Genomic DNA, 25,456 nt, shown 5'->3' with positions numbered 1-25,456 from the left:
GGAAAAACGCAAACGCGTGAGTGAGTGTGCGGGAGGCCCCTAGCTCAGGACAAGCACACTCCTCCAGGCCAGGCGCTTGGAGCCGGCGCGGAGCCGCCCCAGGAGCCTGGCGCCTGGAGCTGGGGCGGAGCCAGGAGGGGATCCGCCCCCGGAGCCTGGCACCTGGAGCTGGCGCGGAGCCGGGCGCGGAGCCGCCCCCGGAGCCTGGCGCCTGGAGCTGGGGCGGAGCCGGGCGCGGAGCCGGGGCGGAGCCCGGGCGCGGAGCCACCGGCGTCGCTGTCCCTGGTGTCGCTGTCCCCGGTGCTGAAACGGGAAGAGGCAGCTTGTGCGCACCCGGCGCCGGAGCCGAGGGTGGCGGGAGCGCGAGGACACCCTGGACAGGCCCAGCGGCGGCGCCAGGCCGGGCCGGCGATGCCCCCCGCTGCTGCCATTTCTTCCTGCGACCGTGCGCCCCCGGCCTTGGCGGCGCATCCGGGCCCCGAGGAGGCCGAGCTTTGAGGCTCGGAGGCCTCCTTCCGCCGCGGCCTCGGAGGCGGGTCCAGGGCCCGGGTTCGCCCGCCCTTGCGCTCTGCAGCCCCGCTTCGGCTCGCTTCCTCCCGCGCCGGCCGCCATGGCCTGCGCCGCCCGGAAGGGCTCGGGCTCGGGCTCGGGGCGCGGGCGGCCGCCGCCTCCGGGGCTGCGCGCGCTGCTGCTGCTGCTCTGCCTGGGGCTGCCGGGCGGGCGCGCCGCCGGCCCGCTCCCCGCGCCCCTGGCGGGCGTGGAGCAGCTGCTCGGGGAGTTCCGCCGGCAGCTGCAGCCGGAGCCGCCGGAGGAGCTGGAGCTGGAGCTGCGCGCGGGCGGCGGCCCTCCGCCCGGCTGCCCCGGCCCGGGCGGCGGCTACAGCGCCATGCCCGACGCCATCATCCGCACCAAGGACTCCCTGGCGGCGGGCGCCAGCTTCCTGAGCGCGCCGGCGGCCGTGCGGGGCTGGCGGCAGTGCGTGGCGGCCTGCTGCTCCGAGCCGCGCTGCTCCGTGGCCGTGGTGGAGCTGCCGCGCCGGCCCGCGCCCCCGGCCGCCGCGCTCGGCTGCTACCTCTTCAACTGCACGGCGCGCGGCCGCAACGTGTGCAGGTTCGCCCCGCACCGCGGCTACAGCAGCTACAGCCTCGGCCCCGCGCCGGGAGGGCAGCGGGACCTGGGAGCAGGCTTCCCGGCCGCCGCCCGGGCCGCGCCGCGGCTAGGTAAGCAGGCCCCGGGGCAAGCAGGCCCCTGGGTGGGGGGTTGGGGGGGAGGGGGATGGGGGTAGGGATCGGGGAAGCCCGGGCCAGACCGCTGGGGCCCTGCTGTCCTTGCACCTGCTGGGTGGCTGCCTCTGGCAGACCCGCCTAAGGCAGGACCTCTGGGCACTTCTCAACCAGGAAACACCTTGTGTGCCAAGTTAGCCTAGATGCACGCATCCGGGAGAGTGGCTGTCATGTCTCAGCCTTAGAAATGGTTTCCAGAAAAAATCCCAACAGATTGAGCAGAAGCTGGCACGGTGAGAGGCTTCCGTAAAAAATTTTTTAGACTTCGAGATAGAAACTGCCCTGGGAGAGGATTCACGGCAATGCAATGTAAAAGAGAAAAGCTCAGAGACAAATAAATAAATAAATAAATAAATAAATAAATAAATAAATATATTTTTAACCCATACTATCTAAACCTCTTTTTTTAGTCTGGCCTCCCACTTTTGAATCTTGACCAGGAGGCCCTGCTAATTTCTCAGCCTCAGCTATGACATTTGCACCCGGCCGCACAGTATTGATTCATATTCCAGAACCTCTGTGGTTAAGGCTCTGTGGACAGCAGTGTGGTAAATCAGGAGTGAACAGTATTGTTGTTCTTTATATAAAACGCCACCTTGCTATGCTCCATCAAAATTGGTGTTGTTTTACCTCTGTAAGGCTTACCCAGTATGCTTAGTTTTCCAAAGAAATCAGAGTTACCATGGTATTTAATATGGGTTTATTACATTTTTATGATGCAAATTCAAAATTACATTTATCTTGTTCTTTCTCCGCAAGTCAAGTGTTTTTAAGTAGCAGGAACCTTTCCCCTTCTTATCATTTGTTTATTTTAAGGCCTGTTTCTGGGTAGATAAGCTCTGACTCATTTTAAAATACATTGTACAGTGTGATTTGCCTGGACTTTGAACTAAGGGGGCAATCTCTCTGTTATTTCAAATGTAACAGTGGTCTATTTAGAGGCTATGAGGATTTCACATCTCACAGCTCACCTAAATGATAAAAAAAAATAACTTTTTTTTTTGTCCTTCTAGCAAGACATGATTAATTTGTTTTAATATGTAGGATATTTCAGCAGTTCCCTGATTCTTTCATCTCAAGTATTTGGGGTTAAATCTTTAAGGGTTTAATATCTGTATATCATTAGCATTCATTGCTATTTATGGCTACAGTTATATTTCAGTTTGTCTACTTAAAAATAGTATTTTAAGATAAATTTCAGTGCATTTGGCTGCTAACCCTAAAGTCTTACTGCAGCACGATATGATGCTTTCAGAATTGTAACGTGGTAAAACTGTTGCATGGAAAGCCATGAACCTTCCAGAACCAAAGAAGAGTTCTCTCTAAATCTCCCTAAAAGGGCCCACTGGCAATGCAGTTGTCATCTCTGGTCTTACCTGGGAGGAGCAGAATAAGGCATCAGGCGTGGACCTGAGCTACAAGTCCTCATTGTTCTAAGTGACTATAAAAATGGGACTCATTACATTCTCAGTAGACATATGTGCCCTTTGGCAATATCAAGTGTGGGTGTTCCATGTAACATGCTCATTAAAAAAGTCCTCTCCTCTGCGGCTGGCAGCAGCATTCTCATTCAGAAAAGTCAGAGCTCAGAGAGCTCCAGTCCCTCCCATAAGCCCCCCGTTTCTGGGCCTTGAGGGGATCACTAGATGAGAAGACAGGGCTGGAGAGGTGGGTCTATGAACATCCCGGAGGGAATGGCAACGTGGGGGCTTTTCTGATCAGCATTCCAGAAGAATCTTTCTAGCTGCCATGCACTGAGTGACTACTCATGGTTGCCTCTTGGGAAACTACTAGTACTGCAGCCATCCTCTCACCTCAGGCACTGGAACCTCTAGGATCCTCAGAAGTTTGCTTAGGAGACAACTCTGGCTGCGGAGGAAGAAAGCCAGTCCCTTCCACAGTCATTCAGGGCAGTGTTTGGATCAGAGCTTTGGCACTGGAGGACAGGGCAAACAGTAGATGCCTTCGGGTCAGCTTTTACTACTAAGAAGCTTAAATCACCCCAGCTCAGTGGTCAGCAAACTCATTAGTCCACAGAGCCAAATATCAACAGGACAACGATTGAAATTTCTTTTGAGGGCCACATTTTTTAAACTTAAACTTCTTCTAACACCACTTCTTCAAAATAGACTCACCCAGGCCGTGGTATTTTATGGAAGAGCCACACTCAAGGGGCCAAAGAGCCGCATGTGGCTCATGAACTGCAGTTTGACAACCACAGCCCTAGCTGGTTTGGCTCAGCGGATAGAGCCTCGGCCTGCAGAATGAAGGGTCGCTGGTTCAATTCCGGTCAAGGGCACATGTCTGGTTGTAGGCTCCATCCCCAGTAGGGGATGGGCAGGAGGCAGCTGATCAATGATTCTCTCCCATCATTGATGTTTCTATCTCTCTCTCTCTTCCTCTCTGAAATATATATATATATTTAAAGAAGCTTACATCAATTAATATATTCACAGCCCTGCTCTTAGAAATGCAGCTTCTCCCGTCAGTCTTCACTGAAGCCGCCCTCAGTTAAGGATTACTATTTAAGCCAGTAAGGATGTTCCCCCAAAAATGTATACACACGTTAATAGCCTATGGCTCAGATTTGAAAACGAAATGTATTTCCATAAGCCTGGCTTCATAATTATTCCAAGTGTGTGTATACATTTTTTGGGGGGAGACCCTCTGTAAGTAGTCTTAAATTATTTAGTTCCATTCTAGATCGCAGGTAAATACATAATTGTTTTGCTGTGAGGGAACAACTCAGAAACTCAGTGTGCTGGCTCCTGTTGTGAAACAGTTAGTTATCAGAAACTGTAAATTTCCTGAGTGAAAAATTAGACTCTGTCACATTCTACGCGGGCTTTCTTTTGTATGGATCCAAGAACTTGCCTTGACTTTCCAAATTTATTTTGCATCCATTGAACACTTTATGTCACTCCTGTTTTAAGAACTTACGTACGAATAAGAACTTCTACATCAGAGGTGGATTTGTATGTTTTTTTTAAAAAAAATATATTTTATTGATTTTTTACAGAGAAGAAAGGAGAGGAATAGAGAATTAGAAACATCGATGAGAGAGAATCATCGATTAGCTGCCTCTTGTACAACTCCTAGTGAGGATGTGCCCACAACCCAGGTACATGCCCTTGATGGAATCGAACCTGGGACCTTAGTTTCGACAAGGATTTGTGTGTTTTTAAGGTTTATTTCAAGAATGTTTAAAATCAACTCACTTCACAACTTTGAACATAGGCAGTTTATAAATTAAGTGAAAATTTCAGTCTACAGAATAAAACTACCGATTTACACATTGGAGGGCCTAGGTCACTGTTCTGCTTATATTACAGCCAAATCCCAGATTCACAACTTGTAGCTGTTTTATTATGTGAAGGGAATGCAATGAAAATCGATAAAAAGTAACTTTCAGTTGCTATATGTTTTCTTAGCAGTTCTTTGCTGGACTTAATCTCTTGTAGCAAACGAGACGCCTCTTAATTAAAATGATAAAAATGAGGATACCATCTCTCCTGTGAATTCTTTTCTTTCACAGAAAAAGATGAGCCTCCACTTAGCAAGGCCGGGGAGGACGTGGTTTTGCGTCTGCCCACGGACGAGCTGGTTTTGGATGGCCGCGAGAGCTCAGACGACCACGCCATCGTCCAGTATGAGTGGACCCTGCTGCAGGGTGACCCGTCAGTGGACATGAAGGTATCTCATGTCATCATTGTCATGAAAACTGATGTTTCAGGAAGTGGTCTTTGGTAATGTCCTTCCACTTAGGCTCCCAAAATGTCTTTTAGCTTGCAGAACAGGTGTAAAGTGGAGAACACATAAAAGTGACAGTCCAACAAATGGTTCGGTCTATAAATTTACTTTTCTTTTCTTTTCTTTTTTTTTTTTTAAATATATCTTATTGATTTTTTACAGAGAGGAAGGGAGAGATAGAGTTAGAAACATTGATGAGAGAGAAACATCGATCAGCTGCCTCCTGCAGACCCCCTAATGGGGATGTGCCCTTGGCTGGAATCAAACCTGGGACCTTTCCGTCCACTGACCGATGCTCTATCCACTGAGCCAAACCGGTTTCAGCTATAAATTTACTTTTCTACTGAGTAAACAGTGCTCCTGATCCTTTGTTTTAAAGCTTACTTTGTTCTTGCTGCTTTTTTGCTGGCTTCACCAGAATACCAAAAACCTTTGAGGAAAAGAGACTCCTGCTTTGTTTTAATGACTCAGGTTGCTGCTTAAAAACATTTATTTCTTCTTTTCTTAGTTCAAGATCCAGGTAGGGAATATGAAAATTACAAAGGAAAATGTATAAAGTATAAAGAGGAAAATGACAGCAGCACAAGCGCATCTTCACATGATCCAGAAAGCAGACATTTTACCTAGCAGCTTGGGCCTGTTTGAGGCAATGAGTGACCATGAGTGGGAGATAGTGACTAACGAGTGACTGAGTCAGGTGCTGCACCCTGATTTTCACAGGCTGGTCTGAGGCTAGCTGCAGTTGCCACAGGTGGGACTGAGCTCCCGGTCAGTAGCTGCAGGCCAGTATGCAGCATTTCCTGGCTTGGGCAGATCAACTTCCTCTAAACCACTTCAGTTAGAGGAAGTGGGAGGAATCTGTATTGGTTTGCTAGGGTTGCCACAGCAAAGTAACCCAGACTGCATGAGTTAAACAACTTAAGTTTAGTGAAGCTCCTCTGGTCCAGACAATGTCTCTGCTCCTATTAATGAAGCTTAATTTGCATACACTGTTTTAGGAGCTGCACCATTGGCATGTGGAGTTTCCCACTGGCAGGACTACCTGAAACCTGCCTTATCTTTTACATGAACAGCTGGCCTGGTGGCTCCTCATCTTGTTTGTGTAATTGACTGACTGAACCTGAGTGCAGGACCTAGTATTTACCCTGTTCACATCTCAATGGAAATAGCCTAGCTGGCGTGGCTCAGTGGAGGAGTGTCAAACTGTGAACCAGAAGGTCACGGTTCCATTCCCAGTCAGGCACGTGCTAAGTTCCAGTGCACCCAGGATGCTGAAGGTCATTACCCAGGTCTGGATGCAGGCCTGGTGTTTCCCGCACTGGAGAGGAGGGGCCTGGGAAGGCATGGAAGCCCAGGGACAGGGGGTGCTCTGGCCTCCACCCTGAGTTGGATAGGGCTCCCCGCACACCGCAGGCCCGCAGTGTCAGAATGACACTCGTGTGCTGAGAGTTGACCCCAGAGGCCCAGCAACTCACTCACCTCCAGAGAGCGCTCTGGCCCAGCCTGGTGGCCACAGTGACTAGATGCCCATGAGGGTGATCAGCTGGGAATAGAGGAGCTCAAGACACAGAGGCAGAAGCCAGGGAAGTAGGGAGTCAGAGACAGGAGTGGCCAACATTGCTAAATACAGTAAGGGGGCCAGTTTTATGTTTTGAAGAGAAAGGAAAAAAAAGATGAGGAATAAGTATTGTTGACCTCAATGCTAGGTGACCCTTACAAGGTTAGTTAGTGAGTTTTCCCAGCATAGTGCCTGGGGAATGGTGGAGAAAGAAGCCAGCTGGGTGGGACAAACAATCAATGGAAAATGAGCAAATGGAACACAGATGTCAGCTCCTGTGGTCCAGACATTGTCTCTACATTGTCTCTAGTGTGTGCAGCATGGATAGCCCTTTCGAAGAAGTTGAAGTGAAAAGGAAATAACCCTGTGGCTAGAGAAGACCTGGGAGTTTTCATTTCTCATTGTTTGTTAGGTCACTAACAAACTTGAACCTCGCAATAGCAGTGAGGTCTCGGAAGGAAAGGGGGTCAGGGACTAGATGGAGGGTGGAGTGTGGGACGGAGACAGGTCACCGAATGACGGAGGAAAGGAGGCGATGATGGTACAGGCACAGTACCGTGGCAGTGAGTGGAGGAGCCAGGACTGTAACCATACCTGGGGTCCTCATTTTCTTCTGGAAGTAGAGGGGTCTCCTGCTGAGAAGGAGGGACTGGCTGCTGGGGGTGGGGCTGGGAAGAGGTGCAGGTCTGGAGCAGTGGCTGCTGAGGACAAGTGAAGGGTTGTTCGTCAAGGGTATTGTCAGTCCAGAGAGCACTGGGAATTGGGAATTCAAAGCAGGGCCAACGTGCCAGAACGGGGTAAGACTTGGCAGTCCGCAGCCTTGGACGGGGAAGGGAGGCAGGTCGTGGGCTGCTAGGAAGAGGACCCAGCTTTCCAGTTCAGGATGACGCGGGACTCCCCCTCCCGTCTCCTAACCAAGTGTGATGCCTCCTGTTTGGGTGCAGGTGCCTCAGTCAGGGACACTGAGGCTGTCCCACCTCCAGGAAGGAAGGTACACCTTTCAGCTCACCGTGACGGACACGGCAGGGCAGAGGAGCGCCGACAACGTCTCGGTGACTGTGCTGCCGCCGGCCTTCTCCACGCGAGGTGAGAAGCAAGTTTTTCGCTGGACTTCACCGAGGCCAACAGGAGCCAGACCCCGTACAGAGGGTGGGACCTGAGGGCATTTTAGATTCTAGCTACGCGTTCCACGGGCTCTTCCGTTTTATTTTTGGGGTGTAGTTGACCGAGAGAGTCTCTGCTAAAAATGTGATCCCAAAAGTAGCTGCTCCTTTATGCTTCGGGCCAGCAACACCGCTGGACTGAGCTGGGAATAGACTGGGAGAGCCTGGGACCCGGACCGGCTCCACCGTTCTTTACCGGATGTCATAAAAGGCAATCACCAGGCTTTTCCAGGAGAGGATCTGTGTAAAGGTGTGCGGTCTGTCTGATGTGTACATTCAAGCGCGCAGCAAGGAGTACATTGAAGATAACTCAGCCCTAGCCGGTTTGGCTCAGTAGATAGAGCATCAGCCCTCTGACTGAAGGGTCCCGGGTTCAAATTTGGTCAAGGGGACGTCCTTTGGTTGCAGGCTTCTAGCCTGAAATCTTTCGTCTGCGTTCCCAGCGTCAGGAAGCTCCCCAGGGGTTATGTAGCTGAGTCTAGTAGAGTGGGCTTACTCCGGAGTGGGGAAATGCCTTTTAGGGAAATACACTGTGGCTCCTATGAATTAGACTGCGGATTAAAACTCTTGGGAGCCCCAAAAAGGAGAGAATTTCATTATTTAGAGAGAATAAATTCATACCAGCCAGTATCTTAAGATTCTGTTTATTCTTATATATATATATATTATTGATTTTTTACAGAGAGGAAGGGAGAGGGATAGAGAGCTAGAAACCGATGAGAGAGAAACCGACCAGCTGCCTCCTGCACACCCACCACCAGGGCTGTGCCCGCAACCAATGTACATGCCCTTGACCGGAATCAAACCTGGGACCTTTCAGTCTGCAGACCGATGCTCTATCCACTGAGCCAAACCGGTTTTGGCAAGATTCTGTTTATTCTTTACCGAGGAGGTATGGTAGTCAACAAATAGGGTTCAGTAGTAACAAGTTAATCTTGGCAAAAGTCACTGCTTAGGAAGTGAGAATGGAAGACATAGCGTGTGTAAAATGGTGTATGGAACACAACGTGCCATGCAGGGTGCACCTGACCAACAAGGTGATGGGATGAAGGAACTAACGCAGCGCGAGGCCCAAGGGAGGACCAGATCTGCTTCCTCTCTCCTCCCACCTCGTGAGAACAGCCCCAAAGTGAAGCCCAAGAGCTAAGCCAGGGGCCTCTTGCTCCAGCTCCGAGAGTTGGGTGCTTCCTTAGCTGTATCTCTTCACCCACGTGCGTTTCACCGCACGTCGAGTCCCAGTTCATCCTGAGGGGACGCTGCTCTCCTGCAGTCCCGTGACCGGAGTCTTGTCTGTGAACAGGATGCTCGAAGGTTTGCTCACGCCACCACTTCTTCTGTGACGACGGCTGTTGCATTGACATCACACTGGCTTGCGATGGAGCCGAGCAATGTCCTGATGGATCGGACGAAGCTTTCTGTCAAAATTGTGAGTTGGCCGCATGGCCTGCTGGGGCAGAAGGGATGCCTGAATTCCCATCATACCATGTTAGTCAATGTCGTTCTTTTTCCGCCGGCTTCAGATGTAACTTGATGAACAGGCTTTGCCGTAATTGAAGCAGCGTTGATTGAGTCTCTAATGCTAGTTACAAAGGTCAACTAGTCTATATTGCTTACAGTTTTTCAGAAATTGTTTGCACTTTTCCGAAAGATGCTTCGCCATTGGGAAAAAATGCTCTATACTAGACGCTTTTAAAAAAAACACAGAAGTGAGTTAACATCTTGTTTGAATAAAGTTTTTAGAAAATGCATGACAGACTGTGGTGTGGCTAAGTCATCTGCAGAGCAGTCTCCTGTCGTATGCATACGCATGAACCGTAGGAAAGAAGAAAAGCTGCAGAAAATCAATGAAGTGTTGGTCTGAGGAAGGATGGGGAACCTCACAAGGTTTACAAGTTTTCTCTTTGTCAATTTACACGTGACAGAAAGGTAATTACTTGAGGAGAGATCACTCATTTGAAAACGAGAGAGAGGTTTTTATGAGACTCTGACATGTCTTAACTGGGTATGTTATTATTCCCAAATACCCATGATGTCAAATCTACTGCAGATTTAGTGGTTTGAGTTAAAGCTCAGAAAAGAAGCCCAATAAACAACTAACTAGCTCTTGCACACTTCAGTGAGCCTCGACCGGAAGACGGAGACTCACACGGCGACTTCCCAGCCTAGGACCATCGCAACGAGCAAAGATGCAGCAGGACGCGCCCCGGAGAAGCCTCAGACAGCCGCTGCCCCACACCGGCCGCCTGCGCTCCCAGACACCGAGAGGAACCATTCCGCCTCCTGGGCACCAAAGATTCAAACTGGCCCCGTGATGCCAGGTAAGAGCTCGAGACAGGTTCTCCACGAAGAGCTTTGATTTCTATAAGGACACTTGGCTCAAAATTAAGGTTATATTTGGAGAGTGATGAGGAACTATCTTAAAAGAAAGAGGAAGCATTACTTTGGCCAAAAGAAAAAATAAAGCCTCCCATTTGCACTGATTATTATTTTTTTACTAGAGGCCCAATGCATGAAGATTTGTCCAAGAACGGGCCTTCCTGCCCTAACCGGTTTGGCTCAGTGGATAGAACGTCGGCCTGCGGACTCAAGGGTCAAGGGCATGTACCTTGGTTGCAGGCATATACCTAATAGGGAGTGTACAGGAGACAGCTGATCTATGTTTCTCTCTCATCGATGGTTCTTTTTTTTTTTTTTTTTTTAAATATATTTTATTGATTTTTTACAGAGAGGAAGGGAGAGAGATAGAGAGTTAGAAACATCGATGAGAGAGAGTCATTGATCAGCTGCCTCTTGCACACCCCCTACTGGGGATGTGCCCGCAACCAAGGTACATGCCCTTGACCGGAATCGAACCCGGGACTCTTCAGTCCACAGGCTGATGCTCTATCCACTGAGCCAAACTGGTTTTGGCTCATCGATGGTTCTTACTCTCTACCCCTCTCCCTTCCTCTTTGTAAAAAATCAATAAAATATATTTTAAAAATAAAATAAAAAAAGAACAGGCCTTCCTTCCCTTGGCTGCCATCATGGCCTTTGCTCCAGCTCAGAGCCCCTTTCTGCTCTGGCCCAGAACTGCCTTTCCATTTTGGCCTCGAGCCGGAGCCTCCTTCCTGTCTTCCCAGGCTGCTCAGAGGCTAGGGTAGTATGGAATGCCCCTGGTTGCACATGCATATGCAAATTAACCCACCATTTTTGTTAGGTTAATTTGCATACTCCTGATTGCCTGGTGGACGTTGTGAAGGTAAGGTCAATTAGCATGTTACACTTTTATTAGTTAGAAAATAGTAAGAAACACCTACTAAATATGACCATACATTCATACCTGGATACATACTCTAGGTGTATCAATAATCAATACTTTTATTTGTAAATAAGTTAGAGATAGAAACACCTATATTCAGGCAGCTAATGCCCTGAGTGTTAAGTTTTGGGTTATTTTGAGATGAAGCAGTATAATCTCTATATATTCACGTAAATCATCTTCACACTAAGCAAGTGAAAGTGAAGGAAATAATATGTCATTTTGAAATGGTTGCATGTGCTGGTGATGCAGTGTTATGCCTCTAATCTAACTAAATCTGTAACTTTTAATTTTTAAAATAAGGCTAATAAGATTTTTATGTGCATCCACACTGTTGAAGCATTAACGGATTTTATCATTTTAAGTTAATTTTTACTCATTTATATGTGTACCATTGTATGATATAAGAAATATAGACCATCACATTTATGCTTTTGTGAATATCTTTTCCATACGCAAACTCTGCATACATTAAACTGAAATAATCTATCACTAGTTTAATAACTTCTTTGTGACAATTTTTTGTACATTGCAGTAGGTACAGAAGATGCAAATAAGAAAAAAGGAAATGACTTTAAATATCAGCCTTTATTGAAAACAAATTTTAATGTTTTGGTATATTTGCTTTCAACATTTTATGTACTTTGTGGATTTTAAGTGCTTCCATACAAATATGTTTGCAAAAATCCCACAGGGGACCTTTCTTTTTCTTTTTAAATACATTTTTATTGATTCAGAGAGGAATGAAAAGGAGAGAGAGAGACAGAATCGTTGATTTGGGTATGTGCCCTGATGGGGAATTGAACCATGATCTCCTGGTTCATAGGTCTACACTCAGCCACTGAGCCATGCTGGCAGGGCGTTTTTCTCTTACACGTTAGCTTATCTGCCCTTGAGGCCTGGTCAATTCCTTATTCCTTGTTAATACTGCCACCTGCTGGGCAAATCAGTCACTTCAGCCCTGCCTTGGAATTTTTAGTTTTTTTTTTTCTACATGGAGGAGACAGCCACCTAAGAAACAGTCAGGGGAAGCCAAGTGTTTTTGGCAGGAGGCATGAAGAGCTGACGGAGAGAAATGAGTTTTCAGAGGCCAAGGCAGAGGAACTCTTGCTACGTTCCTGAGTTAGAGAGGCCGGCGTGAAAGCAGTTCCTCGTCAGTTAATAAGGGGTTTAAATCAGATGCCCCAGGCCGCTTCCGGCACCAAGAGCCCGTTTCAGGGCTGTTAAGTGGCCTGACGCTCATACAGCACTTCATCGGCCTGATCTGTGCTAGATTCTGCTCGGTGATCCTGTCACTGGGGACCCTTAGAGCTTAGGAGAAAGCAAGCACAAGTACACGCCTGAGGAAAGGGTGGCATGGCGTGCTCAAGAGGGAACACACACCGGGTCCTTGGTCTTAGGGTTTTTAATCTGTTGTCTAAAGGCAGGAGTTTTAGCCTGGCTGGTGTGACTCAGTGGTTGAGTGAGCATTAACCCATGAACCAGCAGGTCACGGTTCAATTCCTGGTCAGGGCACATGCCTGAGTTTCAGGCTCAATCCCCAGTAGAGGCATGTAGGAGGCGGCAATCAATCTTTCTCATAATTGATGTTCCTCTCACCTCCCTCTCCCTTCCTCTCTCTAAAATCAATAAAATCCTATTTAAAAAAAAAAAACAGTAGTAAAAAAGTAAAGGCAGGAGTTTTAGGATAGGTCTCAGGGGAGGGTCTCAACAGACTATTCAACAGTTTTCCAGGTGTGTCCTTTAATAGCTAATGCCGTGCTCGGCAAACTCATGAGTCAACATAGCCAAATATCAACAGTACAACGATTGAAATTTCTTTTGAGAGCCGAATTTTTTAAACTTAAACTTCTTCTAATGCCACTTCTTCACTCGCCCAGGCCGTGGTATTTTGTGGAAGAGCCACACTCAAGGGGCCAAAGAGCCGACCACAATGCTAATGCATCAAGATGAGTGTATAGGGGAGTTGGCATCATTCCCTGGTCAGCTTCACTGCTTTCTTTACTTTTATCTCAGGTTTGTCTGGCTCTGCTTTTTTGGTTGTTGTTACTTGTTCCCTTGACTGCATCCGTTCTGAGGTTTGGCTGGCACCAATGGCCCCTGGGCCTCTGGGACCAGGTGACTTAAGCTACCTGCCTTCTGGCTGGGAAGGAGAGGTGTAAACCATCTGCTCCTAATTGTTCTTGGTTAGGGAAGATAAGAACTTGCTTTATTAGCAGGCTGCTAATTGCTTGGCCTTGTTTAACTAATTATCTCGTTCCCCTCATTCCACATGCCAAGGAATTTCCTGGCTTCTTACTCTGTTCCCAGCTCCTTCTGGGGGGTGAGGACTCAGCCTCAGAACCATTTTGAAAATAACTCTCCAGGCTGCCACCATCAGCAGGCAGGAGTTGCCACCCAGTCTGAGATATATTTGCAATCTCTGTTTCATGAAGTTTCATGAAAGCCTCTGACTTGGGCTATGAAGATGTAAGGAATGAGTTTCAGAGATGAAGAGAGATCAGATATTCAGTTATTTATAACATATATTGTTTTTTCCTAATTGGCCTGTGGACTGAAAGGTCCCAGGTTTATAGTAGAAAATTTGGAGAATACAGAAAAAAAATTTAAATCATCTAGCAAAGCTCACTGTTAACACTGTTATATTAAAAAAAAAAAAAAAGTAACCAGAAGAAAATGTATATTATTGATTTTTTTACACTTGATCTTAGCCAAAAGGCCGAGAAGTGATATATTATTGATTTTTTACAGAGAGGAAGGGAGAAGGATAGAGTTAGAAACATCGATGAGAGCAAAACATCGATCAGCTGCCTCCTGCACACCCCCCACTGGGGATGCACCAGCAACCAAGTTACATGCCCTTGACAGGAATCGAACCTGGGACCCTTCAGTCCACTGAGCCAAACCGGTCAGGGCTGGTTACTTCTATTTATACACATATGCATGCACATTTATTTACTTTTAACAAAATTAGGATATTATTTTTACAAAACTTACTTTTCTTATGAGCATTTTTATGTGTTACTAACTATCCATAAAAAACAACGTTTGAAAATCCAGGGTCAAAGGAATGGGAAGAGTGGAACTCTGAAAGGGTCAGAGAGGCCCTCACAGCACGTGGCGTTTGTTTAGTCAGCAGCCCTCTCCCCAGCTTCCAATGTTATGTGAGTTGAAATGATGTTCTATTCAGCATGACATAGATTTAAAAACACATTGCTGTTCATGACCTATGCCTGCCTTACAAGAATCAACAGCTCGTGCAAGAAACAGGAACAGGTTAAATGTTCTGCTGCCTCCTTCCCCCACACACGTTTTGAGGATAAAAAAAATTAACTCATTTTACACATGCTGAAGCAATACCAGGTTAAAGCTGGTAATGTAGTACAGGAAGTAGGAGAGGCAGTCTTTCATCTGTCACATTGGCAAAGGTGGGAAAGTGTAATTATTACTGCTTAAACGAGTACAGAGAAGCAAGTCTCATGTGCTTTTGGTGAGATTAACTTTATTTTTCCACTATCCAGAAGACTTATGGTCCTTGGTAAGTTTGCGTATATTTCTTAATACAAATTACCAAACAAATGCATATAGCCCCTTTACATAGTCTTGTTTCAGTTGCAGGTGTCCTGAACATTTCTGTTGATGCCCTATGAGTAAGGAAGCTTTAAAGTGTTTGTTTTCCCGTAACATGTCTCATGTTAGCTGATCATTTCTAATTCATAGACATTAAGCCTTATATTTCCCAAAAATTGCACTTGAAATCACAGCGTGAGGGTAACGTTACTAACTCAACTATTATATTGTCAATGTAGCAAGCACACAAATGCTATAAATTACTAGAGAAGAAATGATAGAATGGACCGGCCATTGCTTATTAAAAGAACGTGGGATAGAAATTCTAAAATTTTATCTTAATATCTCCTCTTAATAGCATACTTAGGGTCAGGTGAGAAAGTGAAATAGCGTGTCCATGTGCCTTTTTTAATGAAGAAAGGCCTTCTGGGACTGCTTACACTTTCCATTCTATGAAGTTCAGAAACTACCCTTGACTCCTCCGGCTGAGTCCCTTCCTTCCTTCCTTCCTTCTGAGGTGGAGGTGGGAGTCCTGGCACAATAAGCTTGTTTCCCTCCCTCTGTCCAGTGGATTTGTACTAGCCACACATTCTGCTGTATTAACTCGGTCACATTACTTATCTAGTGTACTGGTGATAAGCATAGGCCTGTGCTTATTAGAGAAATGGATGCTGTATATTCATGTCTTTTTTTCTAAAGTTTCTGATGTACCCTCAATGCATGTTCTACTTATTTTCCACAGATAGTGATTCCTCGGAAGAGAACAAAAAAGAAGAGAATTATATTTTTGAGTCAAAGAGCAATCGAGGAGGAGGTGAACACCCAGCCCCAGAAATAGGTAAATATATACCTTGAAAATTCATTGCAGATATAAAGATTTTTTTAAAGTTCTTCACTAAGTTTTTTATTTATTTCTATTAATTTCAGAGAGGAAGGGAGAGGGAGAGATAGAAACATTGACGAGAGAGAATCATTGATCGGCTGCCTCCTGCACGTTGCCTACTGGGATCGAGCCCACAATCCAAGCATATGCCCTTGACTGGAATTGAACTCAGAACCTTTCACCCTCCAAGCCGATGCTCTATCCACTGAGCCAAACGGCTAGGACACAGAGTATAAAGATTTGCAGAATCATATACCCTCTAGTTGAGGATACCAGAAAAAACATTTAACAGCTCATGACAAGAGCAGTGGTCTGTGGATCAGAACTGATTTCTCATCATCTCCTATATCAAGCTTCCCCTTCGGGCACTTAACACTAGTCACCTCACACCTTTGAACCTCAGCCTCCTCTTTTATAAGTTGTTTGGACCAGATAATCACCATAGTCCCTTTCAGGTGTAACCTTCTGTGAAAAGAGTAATTTTTGTGCATATGGTTAAGAACAACATGCCAGGCTCCGATCTTTCTCCACCACTGAACTGTATGACGTTGGGCAGGTTTTCTTCTTTCTCTGGATCTCAGTTTCCTCATGTGTAAGATGGAGCTAATAACTATACTTGCTCGGAGTTGTTAGGGAGAATACATGGGACAGTAAATACAAAGCACTTAGCACAGTGCTCGGCTCATACAATGATGGTTATTATTACCGAGTTATTTGTGATACAAGAGTAAAGGTCTTAAGAGTGCCCAGCTCTCCAAGTGTTTTGACAAAGACAGAAGCCAATAGGAACAGGAAACTGTAGGAAGTAGAGGGAATATTTAGTAAATGGAAGAAAAGTCTCATCATTCCATAATTTTGGTTGTTTTTAACTAGAAAGAAAACACTCCTACATAGTCCTGTAGGAACTCAGGCGATAGTCCTAAATCCCCAAACTAATTAGTGAAAATTTAGGGGGAAAAGGTGGTTCTTTTTATTATTTATTTTTTTACAGAGAGGGAGAGGAATAGAGTTAAAAACATCAATGAGAAAGAAACATTGATCAGCTGCCTCCTGCACAGTCCCCACTGGGGATGTACCCCCAACCAAGGCACAAGTCCTTGACCGGAATCGAACCTGGGACCCTTCAGGCCGCCGCAGGCCAATGCTCTCTATACACTGAACCAAACCGGTTAAAAATATATTTCTTTGTTAAATTCAGAGAGGAAGGAAGAGAGAGAGAAACATCAATGATGAGAATCACTGATGATTCTTAAGTTATAGATCTAAGTTGAGAAAACTTTCTTTTACCTTAAGAGTATCTTTTGTAATATTTGGTCAATATAAAAGTGTGCCGAGTCAGCACGGCCATGGGTGAAGCCGAGTGGGGGGCAGTGAAGGATTTAGAAAAGACAGACAAGAAAATAAAGCTGGATCTGAGTGGGACACTGCCCATTCTGATGGAGAGAGAGCGCTGCGGCCTGCAAGGCGAGTCTCCGTTTTATAGCCAGTTCCCACCTAAGGGCGTGCTTACAACATTCTCGCGGGTTTCGAATCTACTCAGTTACATGCACCTGATCAAACTTGGTTTACTTGCTGCACCTCCCGCAGCCCATATCACTCAGCCACGTGGGGCCACAGGTTCTGACCATGAGGGCAAGCTTACAGCTATAGCTTCTGGCTGTAATTGTGCTGGGACTTACACGTGGCTTTGCCAGAAGAAGATCGTGCCCTCTCATTAGTCTCAGGCTTGAACCTGTCTAAACACTGTAGCCGCTCTCCACACTAAAGTATAATTTTTAAACAATGGATGGTCAACATGTTCCAGATGTCAAACACATGGATGCTGCCCAGTCTGCTGCCCTGCTGACTCCCAGATATGTGACTAAAAAGAGCCACTCCCGGTCGTATGAACAGAGTACCCAATTCGCCCCCTTAGCTGGTTTCTGAGAAAAATATCATGATGTGAGTTCAAAGGGGTTAGAAAGTTTTAAATCTCAAAGAACCCAAACTAAAAACATTGAAAAAGTACTTAAAAGCCCAGAAGAATTTTCTGTCTTCTAGCAAGCACTTTCTGGGAGATTTTATTTTCCTTGTCCTCAAAACAGTAAACAGGAGTCAGATTTGTCAGTGCAGCAGCCTCTTGTCTGACTTAGCCAATAGAAAATTCCCCTAGATGTACATGTTTTACTGTTCCCTGTAGCCTCAACACTGGTGCTCATTCTTTTATTTTTTTTTTTTAAGTGTGTATTTTTATTGATTTTTTGCAGAGAGGAAGAGAGAGGGAGAGTTAGAAACATTGACAAGAGAAAATCATCGATCAGCTGCCTCTTGCACACCCCCTACTGGGGATGTGCCCGCAACCAAGGCTCATGCCTTGACCGGAATCGAACCTGGGACCTTTCATTCTGCAGGCTGATGCTCTATCCACTGAGCCAAACCGGTTTTGGCATGGTGCTCATTCTTAAGGAAGGGCAGCCTTTCATCATTTTCCTGCCCTGAACCACAGGTTGACCCGTCTCTCCTTTGTACCATTTCTAACCTAGTGGCTGGTCCTGGAAGGTGCAGGGGGAACCAATACCTTCATGGCCCTTGGCCATTTCAGAACTGCCTTCTTCAGGGTGGCCATTAGGAAAACTAGCAGCCCAAGCTCAGCTGTCACGTGGAGAAACTCTGCCGTGATTACGGAGCCCTGATTATGGAGTCCTGCGGACGGGCTGCCGTGTGAGGAACGTATGAGCCAGCTCTAGAGGCGATGCTAGGCCATTGGCTTATCACAGGTTTTTTTGTTTTTGTTTTTGTTTTTAAATATATTTTATTGATTTTGTACAGAGAGGGAGAGAGATAGAGAGTTAGAAACATCGATGAGAGAGAGTCATCGATCAGCTGCCTCTTGCACACCCCCTACTGGGGATATGCCCGCAACCAAGGTACATGGCCCTGACCGAAATCAAACCCGGGACCCCTCAGTCCCCAAGCCAACGCTCTATCCACTGAGCCAAACCAGTCTTGGCTTATCACAGGTTTTTATCTTCCACAATTCTCTGCGGAATACCAGCCTTTGTTTGGTACCCACCGTCACCACCACAACGCCCACATCCCCTCCTCCTGTGCCCAGACACTTCCAGGCAAAACCTTCTCAGTGGGATTCTACAGATAGACAGGAGTTGAAACGCCATTAGTATGTACTCGGCTCCAGGTCCTCTTGTCTTAGAGAGGAAATCACTCTACCTGGAGCCAGTTTTAAGCCTGGAAAAATCAAAGCTCTCAGGAGTGAACTTCCTCAGCTCCCTCCTATTGTAAGTTCTTGTCTGTTTGCCCCCACATCTCTTCCTTTCCTCTAGTACTGTGGTTGGTATGTGGCTCTTTGGCCCCTTGAGCGTGGCTCTTCCACAAAATACCACGGCTTGGGCGAATCTATTTTGAAGAAGTGGCGTTAGAAGAAGTTCAAGTTTAAAAAAATTGGCTCTCAATAGAAATTTCAGCCTAAACCGGTTTGGCTCTGTGGATAGAGCGTCGGTCTGTGGACTGAAAGGTCCCAGGTTCGATTCCGGTCAAGGGCATGTACATTGGCTGCGGGCACATCCCCAAGGTGGGGTGTTCAGTAGGCAGCTGATCGATGTCTCTCTCTCATCGATGTTTCTGGCTCTCTATCCCTCTCTCTTCCTCTCTGTAAAAAAATCAATAAAATATATATATATATATAAAAAGAAATTTCCATGTTGTACTGTTGGTGTTTGGCTGTTGACTAATGAGTTTGCCGACCACTGGCCTAGATTATGAGGTGCACAAGGGTTATGCCATGTGCTTATTTTGCTCTCTTTCAAAGAATCTGATCCATTACCTTTCATATAGTGAAGTGGTTAGGACCGTGGTTGGCAAACTGCAGCTCTCGAGCCACATGTGGCTCTTTGGCCCCTTGAGTGTGGTTCTTCCACAAAATACCACGGCCTGGGCGAGTCTATTTTAAAGAAGCGGCCTTAGAAGTTTAAGTTTAAAAAATGTGGCTCTCAAAAGAAATGTCAGTCGTTGTACTGTTGATATTTGTCTCTGTTGCCTAATGAGTTTGCCGACCACTGAGTTAGGGCAACCTGTTTTTAATCTGTTTCTTCACGGGCTCATTCCCAACAGCTGCAGCCACACTCCCATCTCTCCCGGTACATTGGCGTCCCTGGGTTTCTGACCGCTAAGCCCGGTGGTCTCCCGAGGCTTCTCCCCAGACCTCTCCTTAGCCCCTATGCAGCTGAGCACTTTTCTCTGACACAGTCTCTTCCTTCTGCTTCGAAGACACCCTTCTCTCTGGGTTGCCCTGCCATTGCTCTGACCCGTCTTTTCTTCTTTCCTGCTCTCTCCTTTTGTCCGCCCCCTTAAATGGCGGTGTTTCTCCGGGCCTTATTCCCAACCTCCCTTCCTTCCTTTCTCTCTGGCAATCTCACCCACTTTTGTGGCTGCAACCACCACCTTGATGCTAAAGGCTCCCACATGTTTAGGCCCGAATAACCCATAATTCTACTAGAAAACCTCTAGGAATCTCGATTTGGAAATGTCAAATATAAACATGTCCCTTGCTCACCCAAAAAGATCCATCATACAGCCAGGTCACTCCGGCAAAGGTCCAGTGAGCTAGATGCACTGACACTCCTCTCACACCTGCACTTCTTCACCTAAATGTCTGTCCCCCAGACTTGAGGTCACTAGGCTGTGACCTTGTGGAGCAGTCCTGGACCCCAGCGGTCCTGGAGCTGCACTGTCTGGGGCTGCAGCGTCCTAGCCTCACCACTTACATACAGCCTTAGACGAGTCACTTAATTCTCCGTGCCTTGGTTCCCTCATTTGTAAAATGGGGATAAGAATTCCACCAACTCTTGTGGTGGCTGTGAAAATTAAATGAGTGAAGCAATAAAGCACTGAGAACTGGCGCTCGTCAGCATCAGTGTATTATCTTTGATGAGCAGCACTTAGCTCAGAGGTAGGCACCTGGCTGTTAATGCAGAAAGAAGGAATAAATGGAAGGCTATAGAATAGGCGTATGCAATGGAGATTCTGCTCCTCTGGTTCCACCAGTTGGCAAGACCCTTACAGCTAAAAATAGCCCCACCATCTCATCTGTAAGACTGGGCTGACTAGGAAGTAGGTCAGACTAAAAATAAGGCCTCCTGCGCTTGACAAGACTGATCTGCTTTTTTATGTTTGACTTTTTAAAATTCCACATGTGATATATAGTAATGGTCTTTCTCTGTCTTATCTCACTTAGCAAATAAGCCATAAATAGCTAATGCATGGTATAATGAATATAGACAGTAATATTGTTCTTTCATGATGTAATTGATAAACATTGCTTCAATGCAATTATATAACAATATATAAGTGTATCACCCAGCTGGCATGGCTCAGTGATTGAGTGTGGATCTGTGAACAAGGAGGTCCCGGTTCAATTCCTAGCCAGGGCACAAGCCCGGGTTGTGGGCTTGATCCCCAGTAGGAGGCTTGCAGGAAGCAGCCGATCAATGATTCTCTCTCATCATGAATGTTTCCAACTCTCTCCCCCTGCCCTTCCTCTCTGAAATCAACAAAATACAAGTTTTAAAACACAATGTATAAATGTATCCAAGTAACAGGCTCTATGCCTTAAATTTATCAAGTGTAACGTATTAAATTTATCAGTCTTTTTTTTTTTTTTTTAAAGAAAGACTGACACAGGGGACACCCTGTTCCTTCCAGACTCATGCAAGCCTCTAAAGTAGGGGTGTCGAACTCAATCAGAGAAGGGGCCAAAATCTAAAATCCAGCCTAAATCGTGGGCCGAATGGTTTACTGAACAGTCATAAACTGACAATGTCATAAACTGACAGCGGAGTGCAGTGATGACAGCGCGGTGCGGGCCACATTGCAAGGCCTGGCGGGCTGGATTTGGCCCGCGGGCCGAGTGTTTGACACATGTGCTCTAAAGGCTGCCTCTAGTCTGGGTGTGCAGGACAACCCCCCAGGAAAACCCTGTTCCCTTCCAGTTAGCCAGAATTACACCAGCATATTTTGAAGTTAATTCTCAACCATGGTTCTGCTGGCTGAAACTAGGTTCCCTGGATTTAGACAAATAAAATAAAAATTTAAAGTCCTATCCAGAAATCAGTTGTCCATACTTATTTTCAGAGGGAATGACCATGTGTGAATCCATAAATGTCACCTGTTGACTGCAATGAAGTTTCCTGTGGTCACAGTGTCTATACTTGCCTGCTGACAGGGTGTCTATTACAGTGGGCATGAGGCTGATCTGTCTGCAACATTTGTACCCACTGATGCCATCAAATTCTGTAGGAACCTGGTAGAACATTTGGGTATAAAGGAGTCTGGGTTTGAGACCTCCACCTGCCATGTAAAAGCCATATGCTCTTAGGTCAATTAATCTTTTGGCACCTCAGTTAATCTGCAAAATGCTGGTAATACAGGTATCTGTCTACTTTAATTCTTCAGATTAAATGAAATAGCGCAGCCGGGACCGGTTTGGCTCAGTGGATAGAGCGTCGGCCTGCGGACTGAAGGGTCCCAGGTTCGATTCCGGTCAAGGGCATGTACCTTGGTTGCAGGCGCATTCCCAGTGAGGGGGTGTGCAGGAGGCAGCTGATCAATGATTCTCTCTCATCGATGTTTCTGGCTCTCTATCCCTCTCTCTTCCTCTCTGTGAGAAATCAATAAAATATATTAATAAATAAATAAATGAAATAGCGCACATGAAGTGCTTATTTAGTCACGAACCACCGCCAGGCTGCTGGGCCAGTGTGGCTCAGTAGTTAAGCATTGTCCCATGTATCAAGAGGTCACTGGTTCAATTCCCAATCAGGGCATATGCCCAGGTTGCAGGCTTGATCCTCAGTAGGAAGTATACAGGAGGCAGCCAATTCGTTTCTCTCTCATTGATGTTTCTCTCCCTCTCCTCTCTAAAAATCAATAAAAACACTGGCCCACCCTCTTCTTCCACTGTTTCCAGGTGCTGTGCTGCCGCTGACACTGGGCTTGGCCATCACTGCGTTGCTGCTTCTCATGGTTGCTTGCAGACTACGCCTGCTCAAGCAGAAACTGAAGAAAGCTCGTCCCATTACATCTGAGGAATCTGACTACCTCATCAATGGGATGTATCTCTAAGTGTAACTTAACAGCTGGGGCAGGGACGTTTCACTTACAATTTATATGAATACTGGGTTTTAGATATTTACAACCTTTTTTTTTTTAACTGGGCTAAGAAAGATATGGAAAACCCAGAAGATTCTACAAGCCCCAAACCTTTGTTCTTGTTTATTGTAGAAATATTTTCTTTGGAAGTATGTGAAATATTTTGAAATTTAGAGGAGTCCAAACAGTTAAAGACGTACAATCTAATTTGATTTATGTAAGCTGTTCCTGAAAATGGAAATGTGTAGTTAGCCAAGACAGAAAATTAAGTATCCAAGAGGTGGCCTTAGAACGGCAGTGCTAATAACTCCGTCCTTTTTAGAAGCCATGGGCCCCTGGCCACCCTGTGCCACCTTGTGCACGGCTCCCCCTTGTTCTGTGGCCCTCCTATTGCTCACCTTACCCTCCTGTAGCTCTGCCTTCTCTCCCCTGCAAAACCTATTTCTGAGAACGGATCTCAAGTGAGATGTCTCCAATGACTGACATTATGTCATGGAGGTGGCTGCCTTATTAGGCTGACCTTTGGGAGAAAAAAACTCACACGGAATACAAGTAGCTCTAACACGGTGGAAGGAGAGAACCTGGCAGGTCAAACATTTTAGCCAACTTCACTGAGGGCAAAGTGAGCAAGGAGGCTACTAGTACTTTCTTGCGCCAACTCCACAGCTCATTTTTATAGTCACTAGTTCTCAACATTAGCCTGTATTGATGGGAGAGAAAAGTGCATTTAAATTGAAAAGCAGAATGATGAGTGGATTTCTGGGCGCTGCTTTGGTAAAAATGTCACTTTTACATATTAGCTGGTTGTTTCATCCACTGGAATGAGTCCCATTATTTAATGTTTTAATGTGCAATCAGCTAATGCCAGGCTATGTATTCTCAGAGCATAAAGCAGTTTTGCACAAATTCATCTTTATAGAAAACTGGCATCTAGTTTAGCATCTCTTCTTTTTGTTTTGTTTTGTTTGGGAGGTAGGATTTTTAAAGGCAAATTATTCCCATCATCACCTAATGCCAGAATTATACATTTTCTAGAAATTATTCTTCAGAGTAATAATATAGTGTGTTACCTGTCTATACTCACATAATGTTCCTATTTACATATGTGTTTGTATTCTTGTTGTTTTTTATCGTAAGTGGCCAATCTTTTCAAATTCTAGGACATGTTTTCAGAATGAACCCGAGATGGGTTGTTTCTTTTAGCAAAGAGTTTAATTTGGGTTGGAGATATAACCGAATACATTAACAAATTAACAAACATGGAAATTGGTTCTTTTTATTTCCTGAAAAAGTCAAGCATTTTATTGAGTTTAGAATTGAGCAAAGATTTAATTTTAATTAGCATATTATGTTTTGATTGTTCAGTTCTGCTGTTCAGTTTATTTGCACATTACCCTTTTATTATATAGGATGTTCTCCTATATAACAGAATTTTTTCACCTTTCTCCATGACTTCACTTTTGAAACTAACTCAAATGACAAGTTAGAGAAATGACTGTGAGTGAACTTAAGTTGTTTGTACTTTCTATGGGATACTGTGCCCTTTGCTTTCTAAGGAAGGATGTCACCTATAGCCATACCCAATAAAATAAAACTTCAAGGCATGTCTTTCACCACATCTTTTATCCATGAAGAAATTAAACACAATTTAGTATTGCTATGATGTTGAAATACTTGAGAAAAGATGTCCCATGTACAATAGGCTGTTAATAAATTATACTTTATTCTTAAGCCTTAACAACTCTAATATAATCATAAGTTGCCAATATTTCCTGAGCTGTACTATTGGGCCTAGATTGAACCATACCTACCCTATTTTACAAAGAGGGAAATTAAGGATTAGAGAAGCAGAATCAAGATCTTCAAAACTCACTGCCTGATGGACTGAACAGGACTTTCTCTTTTCCTGAGAAAAGGCCCATTGAAACAATCTTTCTGACTTGAAATTCTTTCCATCTTCAGTACAAGTACACTAAAGTTACCCCTCCATCTTTCCACAAGCATTTTAATGTTTCAAGTCATTCAAATATCAGATACTAGAGGCCCAGTGCACAAAATCGTGCACAGGTGGGGTTCTTCCAGGTGGCCTGCAGTGATCTGGCCAAAACCCAGTCCTACACTACATGCAGCTCCTACCTGAGGCTCTCGCTCATCCCGGCCCCACTGCCCGCTCTGGGTTGGTGCCCAATCAGTCCAGATACAGAGAGGCTTGCACTGCCACAGCAGTTCTCACCAGCCATGAGCCCTGCATCTGGCGCCCTCCCAAGGGAGTGGCCTGCGGGATTGGGCTGAAACTGGCTCTCCAACATACCCTGAATGGTCCCAGATTGCGAGGGCAGGCGAGGCTGAGGGACCCCACTGGTGCACCATCAGGCCAGGGAGAGGCTCCAGGGCATGTGGCCCATTTTGCTCAGTCCCGATTGGCAGACCCCAACAGCAAGCTAACCTACTGGTTGGAGCACCTGCTCCCTGGTGGTCGATGCATGCTATAGCAAGTGGTTGAGCAACCTTAGCATATCATTAGCATATTATGTTTTGATTGTTCAGTTCTGCTGTTCAGTTTATTTGTAATTACCCTTTTATTATATAGGATGTTCTCCCTAGGAAATAACAGAATTTTTTCATCTTTCTCCGTGACTTCACCTTTGAAACTAACTCAAATGACATTGAGTCAGATGAGGCTTTATGGGCTAGGTCCAGAAGCTGTACTAACAGCAAATTGAAGCCAATAAAGAACTGAAACTGGTAAGGTTTGGCCACCAACTAATGCCAGTGTCCTGTTCTGAGATCTTTCCCCCAAAGAGA

The 25,456-nt window shown here is 45.8% G+C and overlaps 1 protein-coding gene across 1 annotated transcript; it reads left to right on the top strand.

Moving 5' to 3' along the window:
• The first annotated feature begins 264 nt into the window (after positions 1 to 264).
• LRP11 (LDL receptor related protein 11) lies at positions 265 to 24,382 on the top strand. The gene is made up of 7 exons (XM_084890149.1): positions 265 to 1,220; positions 4,819 to 4,976; positions 7,536 to 7,677; positions 9,055 to 9,180; positions 9,872 to 10,072; positions 15,368 to 15,463; positions 22,470 to 24,382. The coding sequence occupies exons 1-7, from the start codon at positions 611 to 613 to the stop codon at positions 22,622 to 22,624; spliced, it is 1,488 nt and encodes a 495-aa protein (XP_084746275.1). The 5' UTR covers positions 265 to 610; the 3' UTR covers positions 22,625 to 24,382.
• Positions 24,383 to 25,456: the final 1,074 nt, after the last annotated feature.

Source organism: Pipistrellus hanaki, assembly GCF_964339955.1.
Source record: "Pipistrellus hanaki genome assembly, chromosome: 7".
Taxonomy (NCBI): Eukaryota; Metazoa; Chordata; class Mammalia; order Chiroptera; family Vespertilionidae; genus Pipistrellus; species Pipistrellus hanaki.
The sequence above is the reverse complement of the archived record's forward strand: the minus strand, read 5'-3'. Positions and strand labels throughout refer to the sequence as shown.

Bases quoted from the DNA above. Each gene is read 5' to 3' on its own strand.
- LRP11 (XM_084890149.1), top strand. From the start codon at position 611: ATGGCCTGCGCCGCCCGGAAGGGCTCGGGCTCGGGCTCGGGGCGCGGG. The intron at 4,977-7,535 runs GTATCTCATGTC...GTTTGGGTGCAG, and splicing joins ACCCGTCAGTGGACATGAAG to GTGCCTCAGTCAGGGACACT. The intron at 10,073-15,367 runs GTAAGAGCTCGA...TATTTTCCACAG, and splicing joins AACTGGCCCCGTGATGCCAG to ATAGTGATTCCTCGGAAGAG.